At 40.2% G+C, this 26,765-nt stretch overlaps 2 protein-coding genes across 2 annotated transcripts; one reads left to right on the forward strand and one right to left on the reverse strand.

The window, feature by feature from the left end:
* Positions 1-128: 128 nt before the first annotated feature.
* DFA_07881 (uncharacterized protein) lies at positions 129-12,531 on the reverse strand (the record flags this gene model as incomplete). Its single annotated transcript, XM_004355322.1, has 4 exons — positions 129-7,363; positions 7,439-11,384; positions 11,470-11,888; positions 12,498-12,531. The coding sequence occupies 4 exons, from the start codon at positions 12,529-12,531 to the stop codon at positions 129-131; spliced, it is 11,634 nt and encodes a 3,877-aa protein (XP_004355374.1).
* A 752-nt stretch (positions 12,532-13,283) lies between these two features.
* DFA_07882 (uncharacterized protein) lies at positions 13,284-26,261 on the forward strand (the record flags this gene model as incomplete). Its single annotated transcript, XM_004355323.1, has 11 exons — positions 13,284-13,709; positions 13,747-13,897; positions 14,004-14,381; positions 14,489-14,860; positions 14,927-15,190; positions 15,317-16,000; positions 16,087-16,720; positions 16,799-17,534; positions 17,613-19,537; positions 19,626-25,966; positions 26,062-26,261. The coding sequence occupies 11 exons, from the start codon at positions 13,284-13,286 to the stop codon at positions 26,259-26,261; spliced, it is 12,111 nt and encodes a 4,036-aa protein (XP_004355375.1).
* Between the last annotated feature and the right edge of the window lie 504 nt (positions 26,262-26,765).

Below are 26,765 nucleotides of genomic sequence, written 5' to 3' on the forward strand. Positions count from 1 at the left end.
ATCAATAAGGTTGAATAATCAATCCTTTGATCATTAAGTAGACTCTTTCGATCATAGCAAGCAAATAAATTTATTAATTTATTTAGTTCCAAATACAATTCTTTAATAAAAACTTGTAGACTATTTATTTAAATTGTATTAATATAATATTGATAATGAATATTGATATTATTCAACACAATGGTAATAGGAATTCGATCAAGTGTCGATGAAGGGATATCACATGAAATTAAACCAATTTGAATACTTGTACATACAAAATCTATCAAAGTTGTCGAATCTTTGATTGTGATTAAATCTGATTCTCTGGTGAATGGATGTGGAATGAGTTGTGATAATTTACCACCTTTTGGAACTGGTGATTCAATTGACCAATCAAACAAATCTGTTGGAATAATTTGTAGAGATGTGACAGTGTCTTGGCCTAGATCAGGAACCAGGTTGGTGGCTCCATTAGCGAGGTTGATTGATACCGCTTCTCTTGTTTCAAACTCTGCATAGAGCGTGATTGATTGACCTTGAACCTTGGCAGATCCAATCTTTTCATTCCATCCAATTGATTCTAATTTATCTTGATCATAAATACCAATTGGGAGTGATAATTCTTTGCCTTGTTGTGGTTGTACACCCCAGAATCTTGTTGGTGAATATTTAATATTGGACACAGAGAATACACCTAATCCAATCGTCAAAGGAACAGAGGTTCTTGGTATTGGTAGATTGTTGTTTACCAAATGGACAAGAGGATTATCGAATGAAGATACTGATACAGTGAAATCAGTATCAGGACGTACTAAAATCGATTCAATGTGTTCATGAATGACAACATCTGTATCACCATATTTAATTTGAACGGTAAATGTTGTTGGAAATTGGTACGATGGCAATGCTGATGGAATGATTCCAGTTATTTGATTGTCATCATAAAATTGTAACGTCAATTCCATATTGTAGGTAGAGGTGTACGATGCGAGGACAACATCACCAGACATTACTTGGATTGATTTTTCAAAAGGTGTCGATGCAATATATGGTGGAATGGTACATTGTACGAATTGTTGTTCGCCATCGGTACATGTCAATTCAACTTGATCCAATACATATCTGACGGGTGGGTTGGTATAGAGTTGGTAACGATTCGTGATTCCAAAGACACTTCCAAGGCTTGCCATTGATGTTGGCCATATTGTTGGATCGATGATTTGAACAACAACCTGTGGGTCATTTACAAAAGAGTACGTTTTGAATGGATCTGACGGATCGTATCCAAAGGTTTGAATGACTTGGTTGGTTGTTGGGTTGAGGAGCATAACCGTGAGATAAGGAGAGGTTCGGAAAGAAAACATTCCCAATTTATCAACACCAGGCCAGACTAGATTGTCAAAGTAAGATGGTGTGAATCTACCATGACCAAGTTTAATAGTGTCATATGGTGGATCGCGGTTCATACTATCGGTGCGATGCAATGATAGAGCTTCAGTCGAGCACATTGGAATGGGAATGGTAATAACAGAGACTTGGGTTGGGTCGACCACTTGTATTGTTGAAAATGGCATTGAAATTGTCATCTTTGCAGTTGCACCATTGATCCAGATGGTACTTGTTGTTGCAATGTCAAATGTCATGAGCGAGTACATTTCATAATATACTTTGGTTAATGGAGTCGTTCCATCTGGTAGAGTACTTGTCACTATTATTTGATATGAGCTAGGTCCCAAATACAAAATTTCTTCCTCTTCAGGATCCATCAGACCATTCACATTGGCATCGATAAATGTTTTGATTTGTAATTGCGTTTTATACTTTATCAATGTATAATCGGTATCAAGAGGGTCTTGAACGGATTGACAATAGGATGGCAAGTTAAAGGTAACCAATGGATCCAAGATATCGACACCATAATTGATCAATGGATATCTACCGTATTGAAGATTTACTATTTGGCCAACTTGGTTGTGAGTGATACTACCAATACAACCACTTTGTGTTTTTTCCATGACAGAAATGTCCAAATTGATTAATTGTTCTAATGGGTCGACAAATGTAACTTCAAAATCATTGAGTGGGATGATAGTAGAGGCATCACCCATTGAATTTATACTAATTGTATAGCTTCCCAATTCATCACTTGATAGGATATAATATCCATTGTGTGTAGAAACAATTGTTGTTGTTGGCACAGGTGGTGATGAAGAGGATGAGGAGGATAAGTCAACTTCTGGGATAAAGGTGAGTGATATTTGAAGAGTATTATCTTGGATGACACGGTCATTGCTATTATCTTGGTAAAGGTTGTTGGTATCAACGTCATAATAAATTCTACCAATTGCATAATATTTAAATGGCGTTGGAAGAGGATCTAATTGGTAAGATACTGAACCAGTTGCTACCAATGATAAGCCGTTCCAATTCATCGTGAGTGATTTTTCAGTTAATGATCCAAACATCTTTGGAGTGTAGCATGCGACGACCGATTCTTCATTTTGACCATAGGTATCACAAGAGATTGCAACACCATCCAAAAATAGTTGTTGTTGAGGATAGTAGGTTGTTTGAAGAGTTATCCTTCCTCCACCCGCTGTATTGAGTATCAACATGTTTGGATTAAATACTTCGATAAATGCAATCTTTTGTTGATTTTCCAAGGTATTTATCAATGCTAATCCTGCGACAGTGGTGATGGTCAAGAGAGTATCATCGATTAAACCAACATGGAGTGAATGAATCGATTCATCAATTGTAACGACGAATGGGAGTGAAGTGTCAAGACCAATATTGTTGAAATAGGCTCTGTTGAATTGTCCGTATGGTAGATTGAATAGTTGACCATCTTGAGAGGTGATTACAACTGGTTTTCCGATGATCACTGGGAATAGTCCAATCTTGACAATACGTAATGGGTCGGTTGGTGGATAAACAAGATTAACAATCTTATTATTGATAAATGGAGGTATGATTTCATAATAGGTTGGTGATTGAGAGGATGTTGATCCAGCTTGTTCTTGTTGGATAATTGGAATGACGGTAATGATAGAGTTTGAAGGAACATTAACTTTAATACTATTACCAGTCATCAGATTTGTAAAGAGTTGCATAAATAGCGTATTGGATGGACCAAGTGTTGATTTAATTTCCAATGAATATTGTTGGTAGGTGACAACATGTTGATCATTGACATCTTTAATACCATTTGAATTTGAATCTGTAAACAATTCAATATCCAGATCGTAATTGTAACGAATTTCATAGGTGGCAGAGTTGGGTTCGGTTTTAGCAATGGAACAATAATATGGGAAATCAAATGTACTTTCTATTTCATCTGTTGCTGTCCATCCATATTTTGATATATCAAAGATACCATAGTCCAAATATAATTTTTTAACTACTGTAACACCTCTAGTTATTGACCCATAACAACCTTTTTCAGAGTTGGTGTTGGTTGCAATGTTTTGTTGGATATTGGCGAGACCAAGTGTATGACCAAACTCTTGAATTGGTGCGTAGAATCCAAGACCTTCGGTGTAAGGATCAATGGAAAGCTTGGCAAGCTGACCATCACTAGCCAATGATACGAACGAATAGAAACCATTGTTATCTGTTTGGACAATTTGAATTGGCCCAGCACTTGATCTTACGAGGGAAACTGAAATTCCTTGTCCTCTTGCAATTTCATCTTGACCATTATTGTAAAGGTTGTCATGATTCTTGTCATTAAAGATAAAACCAGATAGTGTTATCAGTTTTCGTGTTACAATGTCTTTATGAATATCTAATTGCTGGAATGATATGTTAAAAACATTGGATGGTATGACTGTGTAATCCGTTCGAGGAAGAGTACCAACGGTCAAATGATAATCTCCATCCTTGATGACTTTTTCAAATTGATAGTCACCATCAGCGTTGGTTTGAGTAGAGTACATGATTTGGCCAGTGGTTGGGTGAACAAGACTGATGCTTACACCTGCAAATGGAATGTCAACCATCGCTTCTGGATGGTAGAGATTGTCAAAATCATTGTCACCAAAGACATAACCAGATAGAGAAACATATTTCTTGATGTTTATGTTTTCTTGTCGGTTGTCATTGGTCAACTTGATAGTGTGAATCGGTGTAGCGTCATAATGGTCAGTTGGAGCGTCAATGTAAATGGTATAATCTTGTTGATTGTTTCCATACAGTCCATTAAAACTGTATTGACCACCAGTGTCGGTGAGGATGTCACGATGGATTCCTTGGGGTCCAGACAAATAAACTTTAACATTGCCAATTGGGGTTGTCAATTGACCACCGTCACTGTCAACAAAGACAGTTCCAGAGATTTTCAACAATTTTCTTGCTTTGATATTTTGATGGATATCCACAGTCGACGGTGAGAGGATAATGTTGATACCTTGTTGGAATTCGTAATTGGGTGGTGGTGAGTTTACACGAAGTGTGTATACTTGATTGTCGGCTGGAAGGTGGTCAAACGAATAGGAGCCATCGGCTTGGGTTTGAACGATAAATGAACCTTGTGGACCTCCCAATTTAATATTTAAACCTCCAATACCAAATTCAGACTGATCATCAAATATGCCATCTTGATCGATATCATTGAAAACATAACCAGATACGAGTACCAGCTTTCTTGCAGCAAAGTTTTGGTGAATTGTGATACCATTGATGCTGGTCAGTTTGACCATGACACTATCCTGTACGAGAGCGTAGCCAGGTGGAGTGTCGGCAACGAGTGGGTATTCGATATTGTTGGCAACCAACGAGTCAAATGAATAGGATCCATCGGGTTTGGTTTGAACGACATAAAGTGGAGCTCCAGTGATTGGATTCTTTAATGTGACAGAGATATTTCCAAATCCGACATCATATTGTTGGTTGTATTGATTGTCAAAGTTGACATCGTTATAGATGTAACCAGTGACACCAATTAATGTATCGGCTGCAAAGTTTTGTTGAATGACGGGTACATTCAACTTGATGACATAACTAAGGGATGTAATCCAAAGTCCGACGGGTGGGGCATCGACACGGACAATATAGTTTTGATTGTCACCTGCAATTTCACCAAATGTATAGCCACCAGATGCATCTGTTTGGACGGTGAATGGACCTTGCGGACCTTCCAAGAATACTTGAATGTTGGCCAATCCAATATCATTTGGCAACGAGTAGACACCATTCACATCGACGTCGTTAAAGACGACACCAGAGACGACAACCAATTGGGTCAATGCAATATTTCTTTGCTTGTCACCAGTCAGAACAAAATTGGTGATTCGTGATGTGTATCCAGCTGGAGCAGCTTCGAGATCAAGTGTGTATGCTTGGCCATCGGCAATTAAATCGGTGAATCTAAAGAAACCATTGACATCGGTTTGTACTTGGAATGAACCTTGAGCACCATTCAACTTCACGACCAAACCTTGGCCATAACCAAGTTCATCGGGTGTGTTGAATACATTATTAAAGTTTCTATCAATATAGACTGTTCCAGAGACCGACGATGAAACACTACCACCAGTGGTACTACTATCACCAGATGTGATTGCTCCAGAAGAGTCTCCAGTTGTTTGTTGGTTTGAAACGACCAGTGGGAGGTTCTTCTCAACATTATTAATTAATTTAATGGTGAAACTGTTTGTTGGAGCCGAATAACCGGAGGGGGTGGGACTGATGTATAGTATGTAATCTCTTTCATCCGCGGGGAGTGGACCAAACGAAAAGAATCCGTTTGCATCGGTTTGTTTTTGTGGTGGTGATTGAGGACCGCTCAATTGGACTGTTACACCAGACATGACAATATCAGTTGCACTATCGTATACACCATCAGAGTTGACATCGTTGAATACGTATCCAGTAACTTTAACGGGTGGCTTAACAACTCCTGTTGTGCCTGTTGTTGTGGTTGGTACATAGGTGGTGGTAGGTGAGGATCCACCAGTTGTAGCTCCAATGGTAGCCCCAACGGTAGCTCCAACGGTAACTCCAACGGTAACTCCAACGGTAACTCCAACAGTAGCTTCAGCTGTCGCTCCAACGGTGGCTCCAACAGTAGCTCCAACGGTGGCTCCAACAGTAGCTCCAACAGTAGCTCCAACAGTCGCTCCAACAGTAGCTTCAGCTGTCGCTCCAACGGTGGCTCCAACAGTAGCTCCAACAGTAGCTTCAGCTGTGGCACCAACGGTAGCTCCAACAGTAGCTCCAACGGTAGCTTCAGCTGTAGCTCCAACGGTGGCTCCGACGGTGGCTCCAACGGTAGCCTCAGCTGTGGCGCCAACAGTAGCTCCAACGGTGGCTCCGACGGTGGCACCAACGGTAGCTCCAACGGTAGCTCCAACGGTAGCTCCAGCTGTGGCACCAGCTGTGGCACCAACAGTAGCTCCAACAGTAGCTCCAACAGTAACGACAGAGGTAACTCCAGAAGTGTTTGAAGATGTCTCTTCACCATTACTATTACTATTATCGCTACTCTCTTCACTGCTTTCATCATCCTCATGTTTGAATGTCTTGTCATTATTACTTGTTTGATCTTCATAGGTGACTGTGACTCTTTTGTAACCGCTAGTCTCTGATGGTGGTATGCTGCATGTAACTTTAGTGTCTGAAACAACAGTTGCTTGGCCGCATGGAACACCTCCAACGGAAACACTGACTTGTCCCTTGTTTGACAAACCCAGATTGCTACCTCCAATTGTAACGTCATTGCTTTCCTTTTTCTTCCCAGAGGCAGGGCTGACAGAATCTACTTTTGGAGGTTTGAAAGAGAATTGTTGGTTTTCATTACTCTCGGCATCGCCAAGTTGTTGATTCTTGAGAATGACCTTGATCTTTCTCTTGGCACTTCCACCACCATCCAATGATTTAATTGTCATCTTGGTGTTTGATGTCATACCAGTGATTCTCGTTTCTTGTCCATCAAACATGGCAACCAACTCGGAGTCATCCTCTACAAAGTTCTCACCAAAGAGTACAATGTCTTGATCACCCTTGATCTCACCTTGGAGTGATGACGATGATGAAGATGAGCATTGTTCTTGTCCATTCTTGACACAGATAGAATTGATTTGTGGTTTGGCATAATAGTTGTATTCGATGTTTTCTTGTTCCGATGTTTGTTCATGATCTTGTTCACCAACTGTTACTTTGACTTGAATGGTTTTCACCTTGTCAGATGTTGGTACTCGACATTTGATCAAATCATCTTGACACGATTCAATAACACATTCCTCGGTTGTAGCCGTAGTTTTATCCTTCAAATCAACTTTAACATTTTCAACTTTTTCACCAAAATTGATTCCTTGAATATTGATTAATGTATCTTTATCCAATCTTCCTTTCTTTGGATTAATTTCATCAATCTTTGGTTCTATATAGAAAATTAAAATCTGTTAAAATTATTTTTAAAAATTATACTTTTGTTTTTTAAATTACAATTACATACTGTCATAAGAAAAATAAGTATTATCTTTTTCGACTTGTTGAGTACCAACAATAACATTGATTTTATAATCTTTTCCTGTGCCCTTTGGTGTGGTACATTCAACCTTGGTATGATCGATCCATTTGATCTTGGAACAATCAACAGCATTGATAGAGACTGTCAAATTGCTTTTATCTTGTTCCTCGTACTTGTCGTTGATTTGTTGTGCATAGACTTGTGGGACAAAGTTCTTTCCAGCAATGGTGATCAAATCGCCACCTTTGGCCGGTCCATGATACATTTGATCTTGTGGCGGTTCGTCAAGAGTTGGAGCATCGTAAGAATACTTCATCTCGGTGATAGATTCCTGACCACCGACAAACAGATATACTTTGATATCCAAACCAAAACCAGCAGGTGTGTCACATTCAATCATCGTCGAGTTGAACCATTCTAGGTTGTTTACTAAATGCCAACCAATCGATGAATTGCTATAGGTTGGTAGACCTTGGAATTTGATTGGCTCCTCTGGAGCTTCTGGTTGCAATTCGTTTGGTGGGAAGTTGAGACCTTTGATTGTGAGGTGAGCGCCACCTTGTGTTGGTTTTGTATTGGATTCACCTTCTTCTTGGCTACCACCATCATCACCATCTTTTTGGACGATAATCTCGGTGATTGATGGTGGCGTATAGTTGATGATATTGTTTGGGATTTCACCTTGGTTTTCAATACCTCCAAAGATGACAGACGAGATTGTCCATCCTTTGCCAACACCAGAACCAATATAGCAGATGAGACACTCGTGATTCTTGTGCGACTCTGCTGTATCTCGAACCCAGTAGGTTGGATCAAAAGTCGCTGTTCCTTTAACACCACCAGGTGTGTCGGGATCGAAATCGGGATTGGCGGGACCGCTCAACTCTGAATAATCTACATCCATAAATGGATCGTCATTACAAAATTGTCCAGCATCGAGACAATCCATCTCACGAATGTATTGGTCATCGGTGGGACTCTTGTACATGACGTATGGTACCTGTTGAAGTGCCAATCCCATGTCTATACCAACAATCCAAATAAATTCGGTCATGGCAGTTGGACTGGTACTCGAATTGGTGAGGATTTGGAGGACAACTGGAGAGGCATAGTCGACTGTTTGTGATGATTCTGCTGATTGTCCACCGACTGTAACACTGACAGCATAATCCTTTCCATAGTTATCAGGAGCTACACATTCGATTTGGGTGTCACTGATCAAAGAAGTAGTTGAGCATTCCTGTGATCCAATATATGCTAACACTTGGTTGGGTGATGAGCCAAAGTGTTGTCCTACAATCGTAATGATTGATGGAAAGTTGAGAAAGTCTGTTGGAATGTCATCGAGTGGCGTAATCGACGAGATGGTTGGTGGGAGGAATGCAAGATTGACTGTATTACTAATTTGTGATCCAACAATGACATAGAGTTGATTGACCAATCCAACACCATTTACTGTGACTTTGATCGAATCTTTGCCATCGGTGAATTCGATAGTATTGACAGGTACGGGTATTTTGTTGAGGAATACTTGGATATCATCTCGAGTGGATGTTGGTGAGAGCATATTGGTACCTTGTATGGTTATTTGTTGTCCTACCGTTAATAGGCCAGTGTTGGGTGTTGCAAGTTGAATCGTTGGTGCATCATAAATAAGTTGTTGATAAACGGTTGATGGTAATCTTATAATTGGAAGAGTAGCTAATGTACTGGTGTAGCTGATAACATGCTTACCAATACCCGTACCTGCGAAGCAACTTAGCAACTCCTCCCCATTGGATTGAGTAACAACAGATTGTATTTGACACGTGTCACTTCCTACATGAATCAATAATCCTCCTTCATTCAGTTTCTTTCCACGCACTTGAATTTGATTTTGAGTGGATCGGGTTGGTGAACTGCTTGGAGGGATGATTTCCAATACGATTGGACCTGATGGACACTCAGACATGAGTAATTGACTACCAGTGACGAATGAACAGATACGACCTTGATATGATGTGACAGATACACCTTGGAGATGACTAATCGATAGTAATGGGCTGTCTACAGTACCACCATATGCATTGGTGTCGGTTGCAGCATCTTGTTTGTAGACCAGATACTTTGTGATCAACTCGATACCGAGTGGAGTGATTGGTGTGTTTTGGCTACCGAATTGGCAGAGTGTTGGATCGTACATACGAAGTTGTTGACGAAGATTGGTGTCGGTTTGGATCATATCCTTGTACGACTGTGAGAATAGGAATTGTAGAGCACGATTCGACAAGAGACTGTTGGATTCATCCGATGCCCAAACTGACAGTGTGTCAGAGAGTGAGGCGATAGGGATGACAGAGAGATCGTCATCATGTACACCTTTGGCAAAAAGATACTCTACAAGGGTTGGCGACGCTGGCATGTTTGGTGGGTTGGCGACAGGCGGTGAGCAAGCCTCATAGATACGATTGAACAACATGATGCTTGGTATCTTTTGTGCTTCTACGTACAATGATTGATGGGTGAGTGTAGCGACAAGATCAACTGTAAAATCAATCACACCATATTCCACACCCGTCACTGTACAGGTAGATACAGTCTTGAGAATACTAGACAATGGGACGGCAGAACCACGATTAGTGTCACCGAGTTCACCAGAGTTATCGTTTGATTCGTCGACGAGATCCAACAGGTAGGCAGTTACCCACCCTTCGTTGAACGATGCATCGTCGAGAACGTTGTCGTTGACATAATATTCCATGTTGATTATGGGTGTCGATAGTTGACAACTATCGAGAGATTGTCGTTGTGCAACGGTAAGCTGATGACCAAAGGTAAGCTCACGTACACGCATCGAGACAACGTTGACCAGACCACGGTACAGAGCTGTCCATGCAGAAGGTGAAACAGATTGCATAGTGGTGGTGCCGGGTGGAAATAGATTGGTCGCCAGCGTTTGATCGATCGATATGAATTGGTTGTTGTTTAATTTTGAAATTAAAACATTTGAGAATGCCCTAAATACACTATCCATACACAGATTAGCAATATCAATAGGTGTATTGGTGATTCCATTGATTGTAGCAATCTTGGATGTCTCGTCAAACGTAACAATCCACTCTGGAGTGTTGTCAACCAAATCAATCTCGATACTTGTCAATAGTTGTGGGATAAGGTCAATCATCTTTTGTAACGAACGATAGATCAATACGAGATTGTCCTGCACAACCGACCCGTCCGACGATGGTTCTGGGAAATACACACCCTTGTAGAGGTGGAGTGGGATAGTGATGGCGTCTTGTGTTTGGAGGGATATGATTCGGAGCTCCGATGATGATCCGGCATTCTTTAATTTCAACAGTACTGTTTGAGCTCGATTCTGGGCAAATGTGATATAGGCATCGTGATCACTTGTGAATTCAGAAGGACCTTCGCCAAGTGCTGCAAGACATTCTTGATCGCATCCCAATGCAAGCATCGCTGTTGGTTGAACAGAGACATAGGTATTTGGCAAGCTGTTGTCAACCAATGCTCGATAGTACGATACCAAGTGTGATGGAAACGATGGGTTTGATGCTTGACGACTGGTTTCGACCATGATGGGACCGTTGAAACTGATACGATTTTGGACGGTTGTAACTTGGCTGGCACAGGCATTGGACGTACAAGTGGATGTGATGTATTTAAATGTGGACATGGCCATGTAGGCATGAACCGTCTTTGGAGCATTGACAACACAAACAACAGTACCACGAACATTACCATCGGCTGAATTGTCACCGACACAAAAGTAACCAGTCTCTGGCAGCGGTGACTGATCGGTAAATGCAATACTACCAGCATCCATCTCTGACGAGAATTGAATCGATTTTGTTGGCAATATTGACCTTGTCAATCCCAAAGGCAACCACGTTTCAACAACTCCCTTTTGATTATACAACGTATTTAACATCTAGAAAAATAAATAAATAAATAAATGTATTAGTTATATTTTTTGTTTGTTTGTTTGTTTGTTTGTTTGTTTGTTTGACACTTACAGGAGTAGTAATTGATAAAGATGATAATTGAGGTTGTGACCAAATTGCTGATAGACGGTCGGCCGAATAGAATCGATAAGAGGTCGTTGTAGGATCGGTATTGGTGACGACACTTGGGTTATATGATGGGGTTGACAGTGAAAACAGTGGTCGAAGCTGTACCTTGTTTGGTGCGTTTGGATTGGTTGCATAGATGTTTGGATGCGCAGCTACGAGGGCGTCTTTGATTTGCAGAAAGTTTGTAAACGACGTGCAAATGAACTGGTGGCCGCGACTAACATCGTAGTGCTTGAGTGTGGAAAGCGTGACGTAGTCGTTGGGCATCCACAGGTCTGGGTCGGTTGATGGACGTCTGACCTCGGTGGGTACCGATCGGATTGGCACAGGAAAGCCTTCCATCGAGTGTTTCAAGTGGAAACCTGGTCGAGAGGAAGTCGTTTCAAAGACAACCAACCCTTTTGCAATTCCGTCCTTGTAAAAGGCCGTCGAGCTTGTCGAAGGTGCAACCTCGCCGACTGAGTCGTCGTCACTGTTGTAGTATGGTTTGTCATTGTAGGCGATAAATGTTTTAAACGGGCTGGCTGTTTGTTGTACGAGCGGTGCTAGGTGTACGCTAAAGTCACTGCCACTCGTCTTGACACCTGTCGCATCAAAGTAGACGTAGTTTTTCGAACCTGGTAGTTTTCTCACTACAAACCATTCGACATTCTGATTGTATCCATTTAAACAATCTACATAGAATTAAGTTGAATTGAGATATAAATAAATATATATATTATATAAAGTAATCAATAAATATATAATGTATATATCGATCGTAAATAACTTAGACAAGAGATCGCGTGGTGATGTTCAATTCGAGGTCAAATTTTTTTTTTTTTTTTTTTTTATTCATTGCACCAAGTATGAACTTTTACTTTACTTACTTTGCGAAGAGACAGTATCGATGTGATAATAGAGTAAAAGAATTAAAAGAATAGAGAATGTCAGCAAGGATGGTGGACGTCGTTGCAGGGACTGCTTTTTACAGCTACCTCGACCACTACTACTACCACTTGTCATTATTCCTTCACTTCCTTCCTTCTTTCTTTCGTATTTGTATTTGTTTATTTGTTTCTACTAAGGGGCGTATGTACTGTCTTTGGAATCAAAATAGAGAGAGACGAAAAATAAAAGTAACTAACCTGACCTACTCTTCTTTCTTTTTCAACCTCGCCAGGTACCTGATAGGATCTACACCCTATTTGTGCGCGATCAATCAACCAAACCAAACATACGTGGTCAAGAGTCTTTCTTTATCCAAACTTGATGTGGCACTCCTCTGCTCAATGGTATTATAAACTATTGGGTTATTAAAAAGTCAGATATCAAGCCAAACACTGAACAGAGAAGCTTCTCGCAAACAAAAACTAAAATCGCTTACGTGGTCATGGTTGCTTTTTTTTTGCTTCTTTAGGCGACGACGCCCTTTTGTAAAAATGTGGAGGTCCTCCGTCTGGGTGCCCCATCAGAGCCAAGTAAGCTGGGCAACAACCTCGACCACCTAAATTGCGCTCGCTTGGAAGTAGATATTTTCTTTGCATTGTTGGTATTTATCTGTCAAAAACTGCGAAACAGGCGAAAAGCAGATCAACAAAGACCAAAGTATGGAAAAAGAACACCTATTGTTTTTTTTTTTTAAAACTTAACAAGTATCCTCTGGTGGTTTATTTTCTCTTCTTTTTTCACTACCACCACGGTACCGTTTATCATAGATCATATATATATATATAATTAATTAAAAAAATATTTATAATAGTTTTGAAAAAAAAAAGATGATAATCATCAAACAACCAACGACCAATGGGTTGATTGGAGGTGTCAATGGCCATCACTATGGCGATCACCATTCAATCAAACCCGTACGTTGGAATGTTGTGATGTTAAGTCATATGGTAATATTATTATTATTTTTGACAACTATTGCACATGCAACAGACCCTCCTCGACCACAACCCACTTTGGAGCCATCAGATTGCTCATTCTATGCTGCGAGTGGAGGTATTCTCAAAGTGACCCCTCCGGCCACCGATTTCATTCTGCCGCCGATTGCAGAGATTTGGACAGCCGACGGATCGACCGCCATCCCCACCAAGACTCTTTTGGCACGGTCACCCACCTCGCCTCAAGCCGATGGCAGCTACTACTTTATCGTTCCACCAGTCATCAACGAACAACGAGATGGCGACGGAGATGGCGACGTAGATGACGACGATCAAACAGCCTATAGCAGCCAAGGGTCCACCAAAAAAGGGTAGAGTCGAAGCAGAAGTCCAAAGTAAGAGACATCAATCAGGTCTCTTGAAACCAACCGTAACAATTGGAGTTAAAGATTCGGCCCTCATAGTTTTACTTCCAAGAATAACTTGTACAGTTGAATATCAAATTAGTATGTATAACATTTAAAAGAACAAACAAACAAACAAACAATTCAATCAATTAAATTAAATCAATTCATAAATGAAATTAAATTTTTTTTTTTTTTTTTTTTCTAGATCCATTTTTAAATCCACTTGACATTGCAATTTATCCTACCAATATTGTAGCTGGTAGTGTAGCAGTACCTTTGTTTATTCGTGATTCGACAACTAATATTCTACCAACATACCTTGCCAACGGCATCAAGCTGAATAATAGAGACCAAGGCCGAATTGGTATTGCCGACGTTGCATGTCTCCTTACACTCGACGAAAATCAACAAGCTAATCCAGCCAACACTTGTTTCCTCAAACAGTTGACTGCTGACAACTACCCCCGTCTCCCTCTTTCATTCACTCCGATCATCCAGTATCGTTCCTCGTTTGTCCCTGTATCCGATCCAAACAAATACGGTCCCTCATATGGATCATCTGATTTACTTGTCACCTATCATGGTAAGATAATTATTTTATTCATTCATAATTATATAATTGATTTATTGGTTTGTAGTATTAATTTATTTTTAAATCTATTTTTTTTATTTTGTTATATATATATATAGAGCCACAGATTGATATGATCAAACCAAGATTAATGTCACAAGGAACCGATCATGAAATCGAGATTACTGGGTTAAACTTTTACGCACAAGTTCCAAAGGATGAAATTGAATACACCTTTCGATCGGTGGTGACTGTCAAGTTCTTTGGAGTCATGTCTGATGATGACACGTTCCTCGAGTGTACTAATATTCGAGTTGAAACTCCAACTCTGATTAAATGTACTATTCCATCTGCCTCTATCGTACTTGCCAATCCTGGTGACGAACAAGACTATAGCCGTGTGGTAGTAACCATCGATCAACGATCATTCAATCTTGAAATCGATCAAGTCATTGATGATCAAACCATAGATATTTTGTTAAAAGTATTTTGTAAGTACTATGTTTTAAAACAAAAATATGACATTTTATTTATTTAATTTATATTTTCAAAAATAGATCCTGAACATAAAGAAAACAAACCAAACGAGATTGTTCGAGGAGGTACTCAAAAAGTCACATTTGATGGAAAGTTCTTCATTGCCCCGTCAAAGGTTGAAATTGCAGGCGTCGAATGTTTGATTATCAAAGCCGATGAGAACCAAGTGGAATGTACGACAAATGAACTGCCTCCACTTGCAATCGGAGACAATAACGTTGAAGCACCAGTATCAATTACTGTCGATGGTTTAGTCATTCAACAACAACAAATTATTTATTATTGTATGTAGTAATATAAATAATATTGATGATAATTTATTTCAAATTATCTTAACAGCTTATTCCCACTGCATTCGAATTTAACCGTCCTCCATTTTTCTTCTTCTTCTTCTTTAAATTTATCTTTAGATCCTACAATAAGAATTCAAGTTCAAGATGAAGACGATGAAGATGGTGATGGTGATACCAATGAGCCATTGCCATCACTTAAGCCATCATTTGCATTGCAAAAATTATCACCAACCAAACATTCAATTGTTACCGTGACACTGTATGGAGATAAATTGAAATGGGTGACTGCCATCTCGCTGGTGGGTATGAATCCACCAAAGATTATCCCAGTGGAGGGAGCACCTCGTCTTTTGGACGATTCCCTGGTCTTTGAGGCCAATTCGAACCTACTAGTAGGCGACACCATCGTTCCCATACCAATCCAACCAAGAATCCTCACCACACTCTCGAGAGAAGTGGTTGACCTTCGATTCGAGAAACCAGTTGTCAAAATCCATCAAGACACTCCTTTTAGATCCTACGTCAGAGATGAACACACCATCAAAGTATTGTTATCCACCAGCGTTGCCCAAGATACTTTCAAGGATTACAAGGTTACTTTCCATTTGGCAGACAAACAACTCGAGATTGTCAAAAAGTACGATGACGGCACCACATTTGATGTCAAGATCCCTCAATACTCGATCGACACTATTCCCCCAAGCAACGTGCAGCCATCTACATTCGAGTTGGTTCTCAACAACGATTACAAATATAAAGTATTGGATGTTAATGGAAATGAAGTTAAATATTCTCATTTTGGTATGTATAATAGAGAATAATAATAATAATAATAATGAACAATTAAAATATAATTAAATATTAACTTCATTTTCTCTCTTTGGTAGTCCCTAAAATTGATAGTGTTGTCATTGAAAATAGTATCACTGTGAGAGGTAGTGATCTCGATGAAATTGGAACACACGAGTCTCTTTTAAAAGTAAATGATAAGATATACAGTAAGGCCGAGTGTCCTATATTCACCAAAGAGCAAATCACCTGTGAACCAGTACCAGATGATCTACCTACTTTGTTTGACGTATCGGTGATTGTCAAAACATCTCCATCCAAAAAAACAGAGTTTTTATTTATCGGCACACCACAATTCCCACAGGGTCGTGCAGTTTCAATCCAACCACGTGGATCATCGAGATACGTTCAACAAGAAATTTTTATTACCTATCGCTCTGCAACAGCAGCACCTCCCATTCCAATTGTCACAATGCCATTGCAATCAAGCACATTGACGTTGCCATGTACTCTTTATTCAACAACGGGTGCAGCTCCATCATTTATGATCACTCTAAAATGTGATAAACCAAGAAACCAAGATCCTAGTCCAGCCGGATCTGCCAGAGGATCAAGAATTTCATTCAACAACGTTCAGCAAGACATTTGGTTCAACAACTATGGTCTATCATGTCTCGCTGCTCCCGATGAAACTGGTACCAATCTTCCAGCAGATTGGTGGTTCTCTTACAAGTATGTCTATAAAAAAACAACAAAATATAATACACGGATCCGTGGCTTTATTCTAACATTTTTTTATTTATTTTAAAGATTGTCAGGGCAAGTAAACAATGATTATATGTATGCTGATGCAAAAAACTCGACATTCAAACATAAATTACATCTTGTTCCTCTTGGAACGCCAGGTCGTACGTTGAGTGCACTCGCAGCAACATACCATCAACACACCTATGCCCAGGTTGCCACCGATCCCACAAAAATTGCGTTCATATTCATAAATGATCAACAGGGTTACAGATTCCCGCCGGGATACGTAGACTCCTGCGGCAATGTAAAGGCGGGTGGTGGAGGTAGAGTTGACATTCCGACCCTTGTCGCACATGGACACGTCAAAGGATTTATTTTCTACGAAGTGGATGGAGCGGGCAATATAGGAAAGGGTATTCATGTCATTCATTCCAACCCAATCTTTCCATCGTACGATGCTCCATTCGTTGGCACTTGCCCAGACCCCGATAAACCTCCAAAGTACGAACAACAACCAACTAGCCCGATCACATACAATTCCATCGATGATCCCGTCAAATGGCTCGGAAACAACGAAATGGCACAACACTTTTTCTGTCGTGAGTTTCAAGGTGCACCTGAATTGGATAAAATAGCTCAGCATTCGATGCGTGTCGATGCATCGATTGTGCCAGGCTACAAAACACACACGACCGTGTATCAATCCCTTCCTTATCTCGGACAATTTATTACCTCGTACACTGAAGCATTGGCCAATGCGAATGGCCGTGGTCCAACCGCTCAAGAGTTAATTCAAGATGTAAGCCAAGCATGGAAATGAATGCCAATAGATGATGATGATATTTGGTATTAATACTTTTTTTACCTTTTTTTTTAGGGATGTACGAATGAATTACTACAAGGTGACACACGTCAGCCAAATCCAACAAACATTTGCTTTTTTACATCAGGTGTCAATGTAGGTGCAAATGGCAATTCGGGTTGGCTCTTTGCGAAAACATCGGTCAACTACAAATATAAAAAACCCCGAAAACCAACCAAAAAAAACACCTCTCCGTTCACAGTGTTTGCTTTGGGTCTCAAACTCGCTACCGAATACAATTACAATCGTGGTCTGCTTAATACACTACCGACCCGACTACCCCAAGAGGCTACTCTCAGGGTTGCCAGTTTAAAAGATGTTCCAACTGGCTGTGATGTCAGCAGTGATCCTCTAACACAGCAATGTTTTTCTTTGGACGGCATGGATATGTGGTCGTTGATCTCCAATCAATTTGGCCAGAAGTTGTTTGTCCAGACCTATCTCAAAGCGTTCAACATCATGTTGCCTGTGCCACACATTGCAGAGGTGGCATACCACAGCTATCCAGGTGACTCCTCTCTGGTACCAGGTGGTGGTGACATTGATTTTGTTCAATACTACAACAACGATCACTCCAAACTGGCCTACAGCATGGTTCCCACCTCGAGAGATCCGAGGGATGGCTCGGACTGGTTTTGTTTTGGTGATGCCAATCGCCACAACGGCCAGGGTGAGCGTGGATCGGGTGCTTTCTGTTTCGTAAACGCAGAATTGGTCGATCAATTCCATCGCTTTTTGAGTTCTTACAAGACTCTTGGTCCGTCGACCATCCCAACCGCGATCGGCCTCCCTGCAGGTGCCACACGTAATAGTGGAGACTATTCTGTGTACGCAATCGCTCATCAAAAGCTCTCGTTAAACTATAATGTTCCTGGCAAGACGAAACCACAGAGTTTCGAAACCGACTATCCACAAGAGGTCGAACGAACAATGCATATAAAACGACCAATTGTCATCCAATCCAATGATTGGGTCCGTTCAGTGTCTGTCATTGCAAGAGAGTCGTTGACCTATGACAATGGCAACAACTTTAACATCTATGACATTGCATACAAACCTCGCTACACTTTTACGCCTGGAATCAACTATGCTATCAAATATCATTTATTCAGAGAAGACTCTCCACCAAACACCCTCGAACGAAGGTACACCAATATTGTTGGCCAAACTGGTTGGCCAGGATGGTCACTTGATTGGTCAACCAAAGATTTTAGAAGAAATCAAGATATATTGTTCTACTATCTCTCAAATGATACACAAGTGGCGTCTGTTTGTACGTTAACTTTAACGCTTGCTTGCAGCGAGGAACAAGATTATCGACAAACATCTCTTGATGCTCACAATGCTGTCAATGTGCCATTCCCACCAGCACCAACTGGAGAGGCACTCGATGTGAGTACCAACCTTCGTACATTCACGCTCAGCAATGCAGCCTTGCCAGATTATAATCCCGACCTCAAAATCATCCAAATCCACAAACGTCTGCAAGACTACAGCACACAAACACAGCTCGTCAAACCATTCAACATGCCAATCGGAAGAATCAACTATTTCGTTGCCGAGAGTCTCCAATCGTTGCCAGCACAATGTCACCATGCATCGTGTTACCTCCAAGCACAAAAAGTGATTCTACTCAAGTTAAAGGATTTCTCAATTGCCACTTCTGTCAACAGACCTTGTCAAGACGAACAGATCTATTTGGTGACGCTAGCCTATTTCCACAACAGAACAGAGTTTATTCCAGATGCAAAACAAGTTGTCACTTACGATAATGACCCAAGCAAGATAACATGGGCAAATGGTGTATTGTTGGCAATATCAAAATTGGCTCGACAAACAATCGATTCTGCTCATTTGGCTACAACGTTTGATAGTTGTTTCCCATTACCAATTCTTACTCCTGGAACTACAACATCATTGGATCTTAATAATTATAAAGAGTATGTTATGAAAGAAATAGAGATTCTCTAATATTTAATATTTTTACTAATATTTAATTACCGCGTTTTTATATATTATTTTCTATAGAGCAGACCCAATGACACCATTTGAAACAGCAACTACCAGACAATTATTCCTTCGAAGTGCAGTTGCCACTTGGCAATTATTAACCACTGGTCTGGTTCCACTTCAAACAATGATGGATTCATTGATTGCCATAACACCAACCATCGTACCAGAGGCACAAGTAGAGTCGATGATTGATTTCTTTGAAAAGAAGATTCCAGAGGCTTACCGTAAACCAGAAAATCACGACTTGCTCAAAGCACTTGGTTTGGTCAAAACTCCTCCTCCTCCAATCGTCGTTGATGATAGTAGTAGTGGTGGTAGTGGTAGTGATAGCGATGGCAATGGTGGAATGGCATCACGAAATAGTTTGCCGATAATTACACCATCTCCATCAACAACTCCAACCGATTTGCCAAATGCACTCCAACAATTGATTACAACTTTGAAGCAACAATATCCATCGTTTGATGTTGCCTCAATCATTCAACAAATCGATAGAAATGAAGAAGTTGATGAAAACACTAACAATGTTGCTATTCAGCGTGCATTTACCAGGTGGATCGACATCAACAATCAAAATCAAGCCATTACAACGATATTCAAAAAGTCGTTGACCACATCCACCACTCTATCGGCCATATCATTTATCGATTCCTTCAACTCTGACCAATTCCAATTATCGATTGATATGTGCACATCAACTGACAACAATCAGCAACAGAAAATCACATTTGTTTGCTCATTATCCTCTGTCGTACAAATCACCAACCTTCTTGTCCAACTTCAATCTCATCCAACAACTTTGAAACAATTGTATGGTGATTTCCAACTATTCTTTGTTCCATCTGACGATTTTGTTGTTGGTGACGAGGTTGGAAGTGGAATGGCGATTGCAACAGTGAATGGTAAACTATGTGATATTACAATGACAAACAAGCAATCATTTGATGATTTATCTCTTCTTACGACGATCTGTCAAGAGGTTGGTCCAATCATCCAATCAATCACTCCAAACAGAGGAACAACAAATGGAGGATACACCTTGACCATCAATGCCATCCATATCAATAGTGATACTCGCATATTTGTTGGTGACAGGTTATGTACTCTTCCTACAGTGTTGTCTCCAACACAAATGACTTGTCTTGTACCAGCTTCATCTGGAGGAATCAATCTACAGGTTATTGCCACAAATAATCTTGCAACAACTGTTACCCCCCCTTCAACGATAATCCAAGACAATATTGTATTATTCTCATACGATCAACCAATTATTACGACTCTACCAACGATAAAACCAAACCAACCATTTATTATCAGTGGTAGTAATTTTGGAACATTATTAAATGCATCGGTCAGGATTGGACAATTTGATTGTCGAATCATTTCAGTTGGTCATAACCAAATTTCATGTCAATCACCAATCAACATTGGAAAGGATAGAACCATCACCATCAAAATCAATGGACAATCATCAATCGTAAACCAACAAAGCTTGTCATCTGCCTCTTACGAACCACCACAAATCACATCAATATTACCATCCGATATTCTGGTTGATGATATTGTGGTGATCTCTGGAAAGGGTTTTGGTGATGATGATTACAACAATGTAATTGCACCTTTTGTAACGATTGGTGACAGACAATGTGACATTCTCGACTATTCAAGTGACACTATTACCATTAGCACACCCAGAGGTATCTCTCAAAACAAAGCATTGATTGTCAACGCACAAGGACAAGTAGCAAGTACCACTGTCAACTATGCAGCTCCATACCTCCAATACCAGAGTATGTCCACAACAGACACACCTGGAGGGATGATCAGATTGGAAGGTGATTCTTGGGGAACTTCAAAACATGACATTGACTTTATTCGATTGAATGGACAATCCATGCAATGCTCACCTTTTGACATGTTTGTCGAATGTATGATTCCACCCGGTATCGGTACCGATCTCCCCATCGATGCATCAATCGGATCACAAGCAATGACCACCTTCCAAATCATTGCCAAACTTTCATACAACGCACCATCTATCCATAGTATTCAAGTGGCAAATAGTCAATCTATTGTAATCACCGGCAAGAATATGGTGCCAAATGGCATTTCTCCACTGTCATCGTCTGTGCTTCTGAAACTGTCAAGTGGCGTCATTCCCTGTCCAACGCCAATATTCCGAACCGACTATTGGATTGATTGCAATGATATTCAATCAATGCCATCGATACAATCTATTCAATTGAATATTGGTGGTCAATTATCAAATGAATTCAGATTCAACCTACAATCACTTCAAGGTGAAATATTCATTGATGACAACCAAGACAATATCCATTCGTATGGAGAATCATTATTTATCTCGTCGTCGGTTACATTGACACTAGACAATGGAGTATCTCCTCTTCTAACAACAACAACATCTGATGGAAGATATTCATTCATCGGTATGGCTGCTGGAACCTATACCTTGAGCGCAATGTCGCTCGATGGCAATGTCTATTTCCCAATATCAACAATCAGAAACATTGTCATCTTGGAAAGTTCTGTCAAGGTAGTTGATATTGCAACGATTGTCAAAAACACCAAAGGATGTTTTGGAAAGATTGTTGACAGCACCAACAACAAAGAGATGTTTGTTCAATATGGTGTAACCAATATTGCCAACTATGGATGGTGTACAACATGCACGACAACATATCAACTACCAGAGGGTTGTTCATCCACACTCAATCAAAATACGTTGACCATCGATTATTCATTGTCACGCACTCTTCAATTCTATATGGACAAAAACTTGAATTTAATCCAAAATACTGGTGAATCACCTTTACAAACTTTGCTCTCATCGATTACAATCAGAGTTGAACCATTGCTTGGATCATTTAATCCTTGGGAAGCAGCAACTATTTCAACTCTACCAATTAAATGTCCAAAATCATGTTTGGTCAAAATCATTTCCTCAGACAACAACATGGTATCGATTAGAAATAATATCTTGTTGGATGAAACGACAACACCGATCACTCTTCTTGGATTCTATAGCACTCAAGATTTCTCGAGAAAAGTAGTCTTTACATATGTACAACTTGCCGAAACAATGACACTTCCAATTGGAAAATTCATGTTTGCCACGCCAAGAGCACTCGCAAAAGTTAGCATTCCAATCAATACCAAGGTATTACTCCAACAATCAACATTTTTATCATCGGTTGGTGATAATTTGATCACCACGCCCAATCAATCACCAACGATGATTGAAGTCATGGACACTAGTGATTTATTGTCTCTATTTGGAAGCAATCTTGCTCTTGAAGGTGGCAATACAGTTACAGTGACAAACGACTATGGATACGTTATGCCACAATTTCTCATCTCTGGTCTGCCATTCACCTGTACGGGCAACACCGCTGACAAAAAAATGACTTGTACATCACCCAAGATAACATCACCTGGAGACAAAATACTACGAATGAAATGGAATGGAATGGACCTTTATGCAAGCCGACAGATGTCCATTCCTCAATACACCACTACGATAACCTTTTATAATGACCTAAACAAAAACAACGTTAAAGACATTCTAGAAGTGGTTCTTGTGCCAGGAATCGTAGTGACTTTAGGATCAGGACAATCATTTGTCTCATCGTCGACTGGACAAATTACAATCCAAATATCGCACCTCACATCAATGATTGTCACACAACCATCCAACAAAATCGTCCCGTTGGCCCAGTACCAATTGTCGCCAACATCGCCTCAAACACTTAATATTGCCGTCAATGATATTACAACCGATCCGTTATTGACAGGCTGTGTCACATTCTTTTCCGCTGGCGACAAAAAACTATATGTCCAAGGTGGATATACAGACCTTGCACCGTATGGCTTTTGTGATAAATCGAAACAACCGCCTTGTGCCAATGTAGTGACGTCGTATAACTACATAAACACATGCTTGTTTTATGGAGACAACACTCTTTGGATTGTAAAGAAATCGACAGTATCGATCCAATTCTACCAAGATCAATACATCACTGGCGTGCCAACGGGTGTCCTTCCCCCCGCTGCCACAATGTCTCAATACACAATCAGTTTCGACGTCCAGGCCTACCCTGCCGAAGGACAGCCACGTTGGCAATACTCAGCGACTGTTCCTGCAAGTGGCTTGGCCATACTCAACGTACCAATTGGAACCACCAACATTGTTATCCAAGAAGCACCATCGAGCTACAGCATACTCAACAATTTTGGCGTCACAACAACGCTCACAAACTTGAATGTCGTAAAGAATGTTGGACTCTTTACTCCACGAGTAGCAGGCACTGTTCTCCGATTCTACAGTCTTGCAAACCAACTCGGTGAAAAGCTCTCACTCCCACCAGGCAAACACGGCTCAACAGTGCTTGGAAATCTTGGATGGACTGACAAAACTCGATCGTTTGATGCACCTACAACCACCAAAGTTTACATTTCAACCAGCGGTTACAACAGCGGTGTCGTGACAACCCTCGCGACCAACGGAATAGTTAACACTGGTGCAATCGGGTCAAAGCAAATAGAAGTTGCAATCGCATCACATTTTGACTCGCTCGACTTGCCAATCCAAGGTAAAACGATACAATTCACAAACCCGTACCACAGTAAATCAGTGTCGTTGTTTATTGGTGCAGTCAAGCTTAGATGTACCGACGGTCTGTTGTGCACGATCCCATCGTTTTTCGGAAGTGTCAAAATGTCCGTTGTACTGTTACAAGACAGTGGCAGCATGGGCGAAGCACTTTACCAAACCTACACAGTCAGCTACGTCAAAAGATTCCCACTGCCAACCGCATCGTCATCCTACCTCGACAAGGACACATCCAATAATGCCATTCCAAACGCTCAACAATTGACCTACCCAAAAGGAGCCACAACCTATCCCTATACCCGTTTCGGCATGAAAACAATTGGTACGGCAAATTACATGATGGCAACAGTCACCGATAAGTCTGGTGTTGATACAAAAGTATATGAATGGTTGTTAAATAATTTACAAGGCACCTTTTCAATCCGGTTGGATTCATATGGTAGTTTATGTGCACAATTCTCACCAGCAGCAAATGGAGGAGCATATCTTTATTGTATCAACACGGCCGAACTCAGTCCCAAATATCTTCAAGTGGTAGATGATGGTTTGGTGATACAAAAGGCAAATGGAGACATTACATGGACACGTCTGGTACAACAAACCTTTTCATCATTCACCAGTGGACCTTTGCATCCACTTGCCAGTGGATTGAAATATCTCGACTGTCAAGACACATCGAGAAACAAACTTAATGTTGACGATTTCCTTTCGTCTGGACACAAGATCATTTATTATACCAATACCGGAAAACTTACCGTACTTGACCAAACACCTCAAACTTTGTTCCAATTCAATCACGGTGGAGCTGTGCAGAATACTGCCTTTCTTGAAATTGGTACTGATGGGAATGTATGCTCCTATTTTTCGGCTTCTACTGGAGATTGTCTTTATACCCATTACTTGGCAGCAAGATATGTTGTTGCATCACCACCAAATTTCCTTTATTCAACAACCGATCAAACAGCGCTTTTGGTGCTTGATGTCTATGGTAATGTAGTTCGAATGGTCACAGGAGATTTGACTCTCCCAAATCGAATGCTTCCAGGAACATATCTATCGACTGGCGACATTATGAAACCGGGTCAGTTTATTACCAACGGTCAACATTATCTTTACTTGTCGTCCAGTGCTCTTACCTATTACAAAAGTACTCCATTCCACATTGTCACAAAGTTGGTCCAAAAAACCATTGCCTGTAGTAACTGTGTGCTAGAGGTTACCACCACAGGCTACAAACTCACTGAAGGTGCCGTTGTTAAATATAGCGTAACCGCATCATCATCATTTAAATATGTGACAATGCCGTATGTTAAGAGTGGTGGTGCAAGCACAAACGTACCCATCAACGATATGGGTATTGCGTTTGCCAATGAAGTTGGTGCCGTACTAAATGATCCTGCTGGTTCAGTCCTTTCTTTCTTTGAACAACACCCTCTAATGGAACCAACAACCACCATTCAAGGTAGACTCTACATTGACACAAACAACAATTACATCTATGACAACAATGAACTCCCTCCATCTTCTTCTTCGGCTTCAATAACATTGAATGGATTAACCATCCAACTCAACTCCAAGGGAATGTTTAAAACTCTAGATGCATTAACTGGAGATAATGTTCTGACATTCAATAACATTCCAACAAATTATTACACTCCAATCCAAACTCTCAAAATTCTCGACACCAGAAATGGATTCAAACAAGATTTCCCTCTTTATCCTAAAGGTATGAAATTAAGATCAGAAACCAAGTTGGTTAATTTTTTAAAAACAAAATGTATTAATTCTTTTCTTTTCTAATTATTTATTTATTTCCTGTAGAAACAAATGTATGCTTTGGCTATTTACTATCAAATCAAAATCGATTATATGCTCAAAGTGGTCAAACCAAGCTGTCAGTATTTGGTTGGTGTCAATCTGGTCAACAATGTGCATATCCAATCACCTCTACTTCAAACATTCCTTCAACATGTTCAATTAAATATGATACAGCAAATGTCATGACAATCACAAAATTATAATAATAAACAAATTCAAATACCTACACTTATCCATTTAAATAAAGATCTGTCCCTGCCCTTTGTACACACCGCCCGTCGCTCCTACCGATCGAACGATCAGGTAAAGTGGACATACTTTGGCCCGCAAGGGTTGTTAATTATTATTTTTTTCATTTCTTTTTTGCTTTGTTGTTTAACAGATAAAAGAAATGAATAGTAACAAAGTAACATTTCTTACTATCTTTAGAATGGTATATCTGAGAGATTCTATATTTCAATCATTCTCTCAGTTTCCAATTGCTCAAGAAAGAAGGTATCTGTTTAAAAAAGGTAAAGATATACATATAGAATTCAATTCTATGATACAATCCTTTGCATTGCCTTGGGAGTTTATCAAACATTATTTACCTCCAATTGAAAGTATAAGCAATGGTTACGTATTGGTCCCTTTTTATTGTCGCCATCCAAATGCAACACTATCAACTCTTGTTCATCTCTTGGATTGGTTACCTGCAAGCTGTATCA

Source organism: Cavenderia fasciculata, assembly GCF_000203815.1.
Source record: "Cavenderia fasciculata unplaced genomic scaffold Scf_ET2XIPL01COFD4-5, whole genome shotgun sequence".
Classification (NCBI taxonomy): Eukaryota; Evosea; class Eumycetozoa; order Acytosteliales; family Cavenderiaceae; genus Cavenderia; species Cavenderia fasciculata.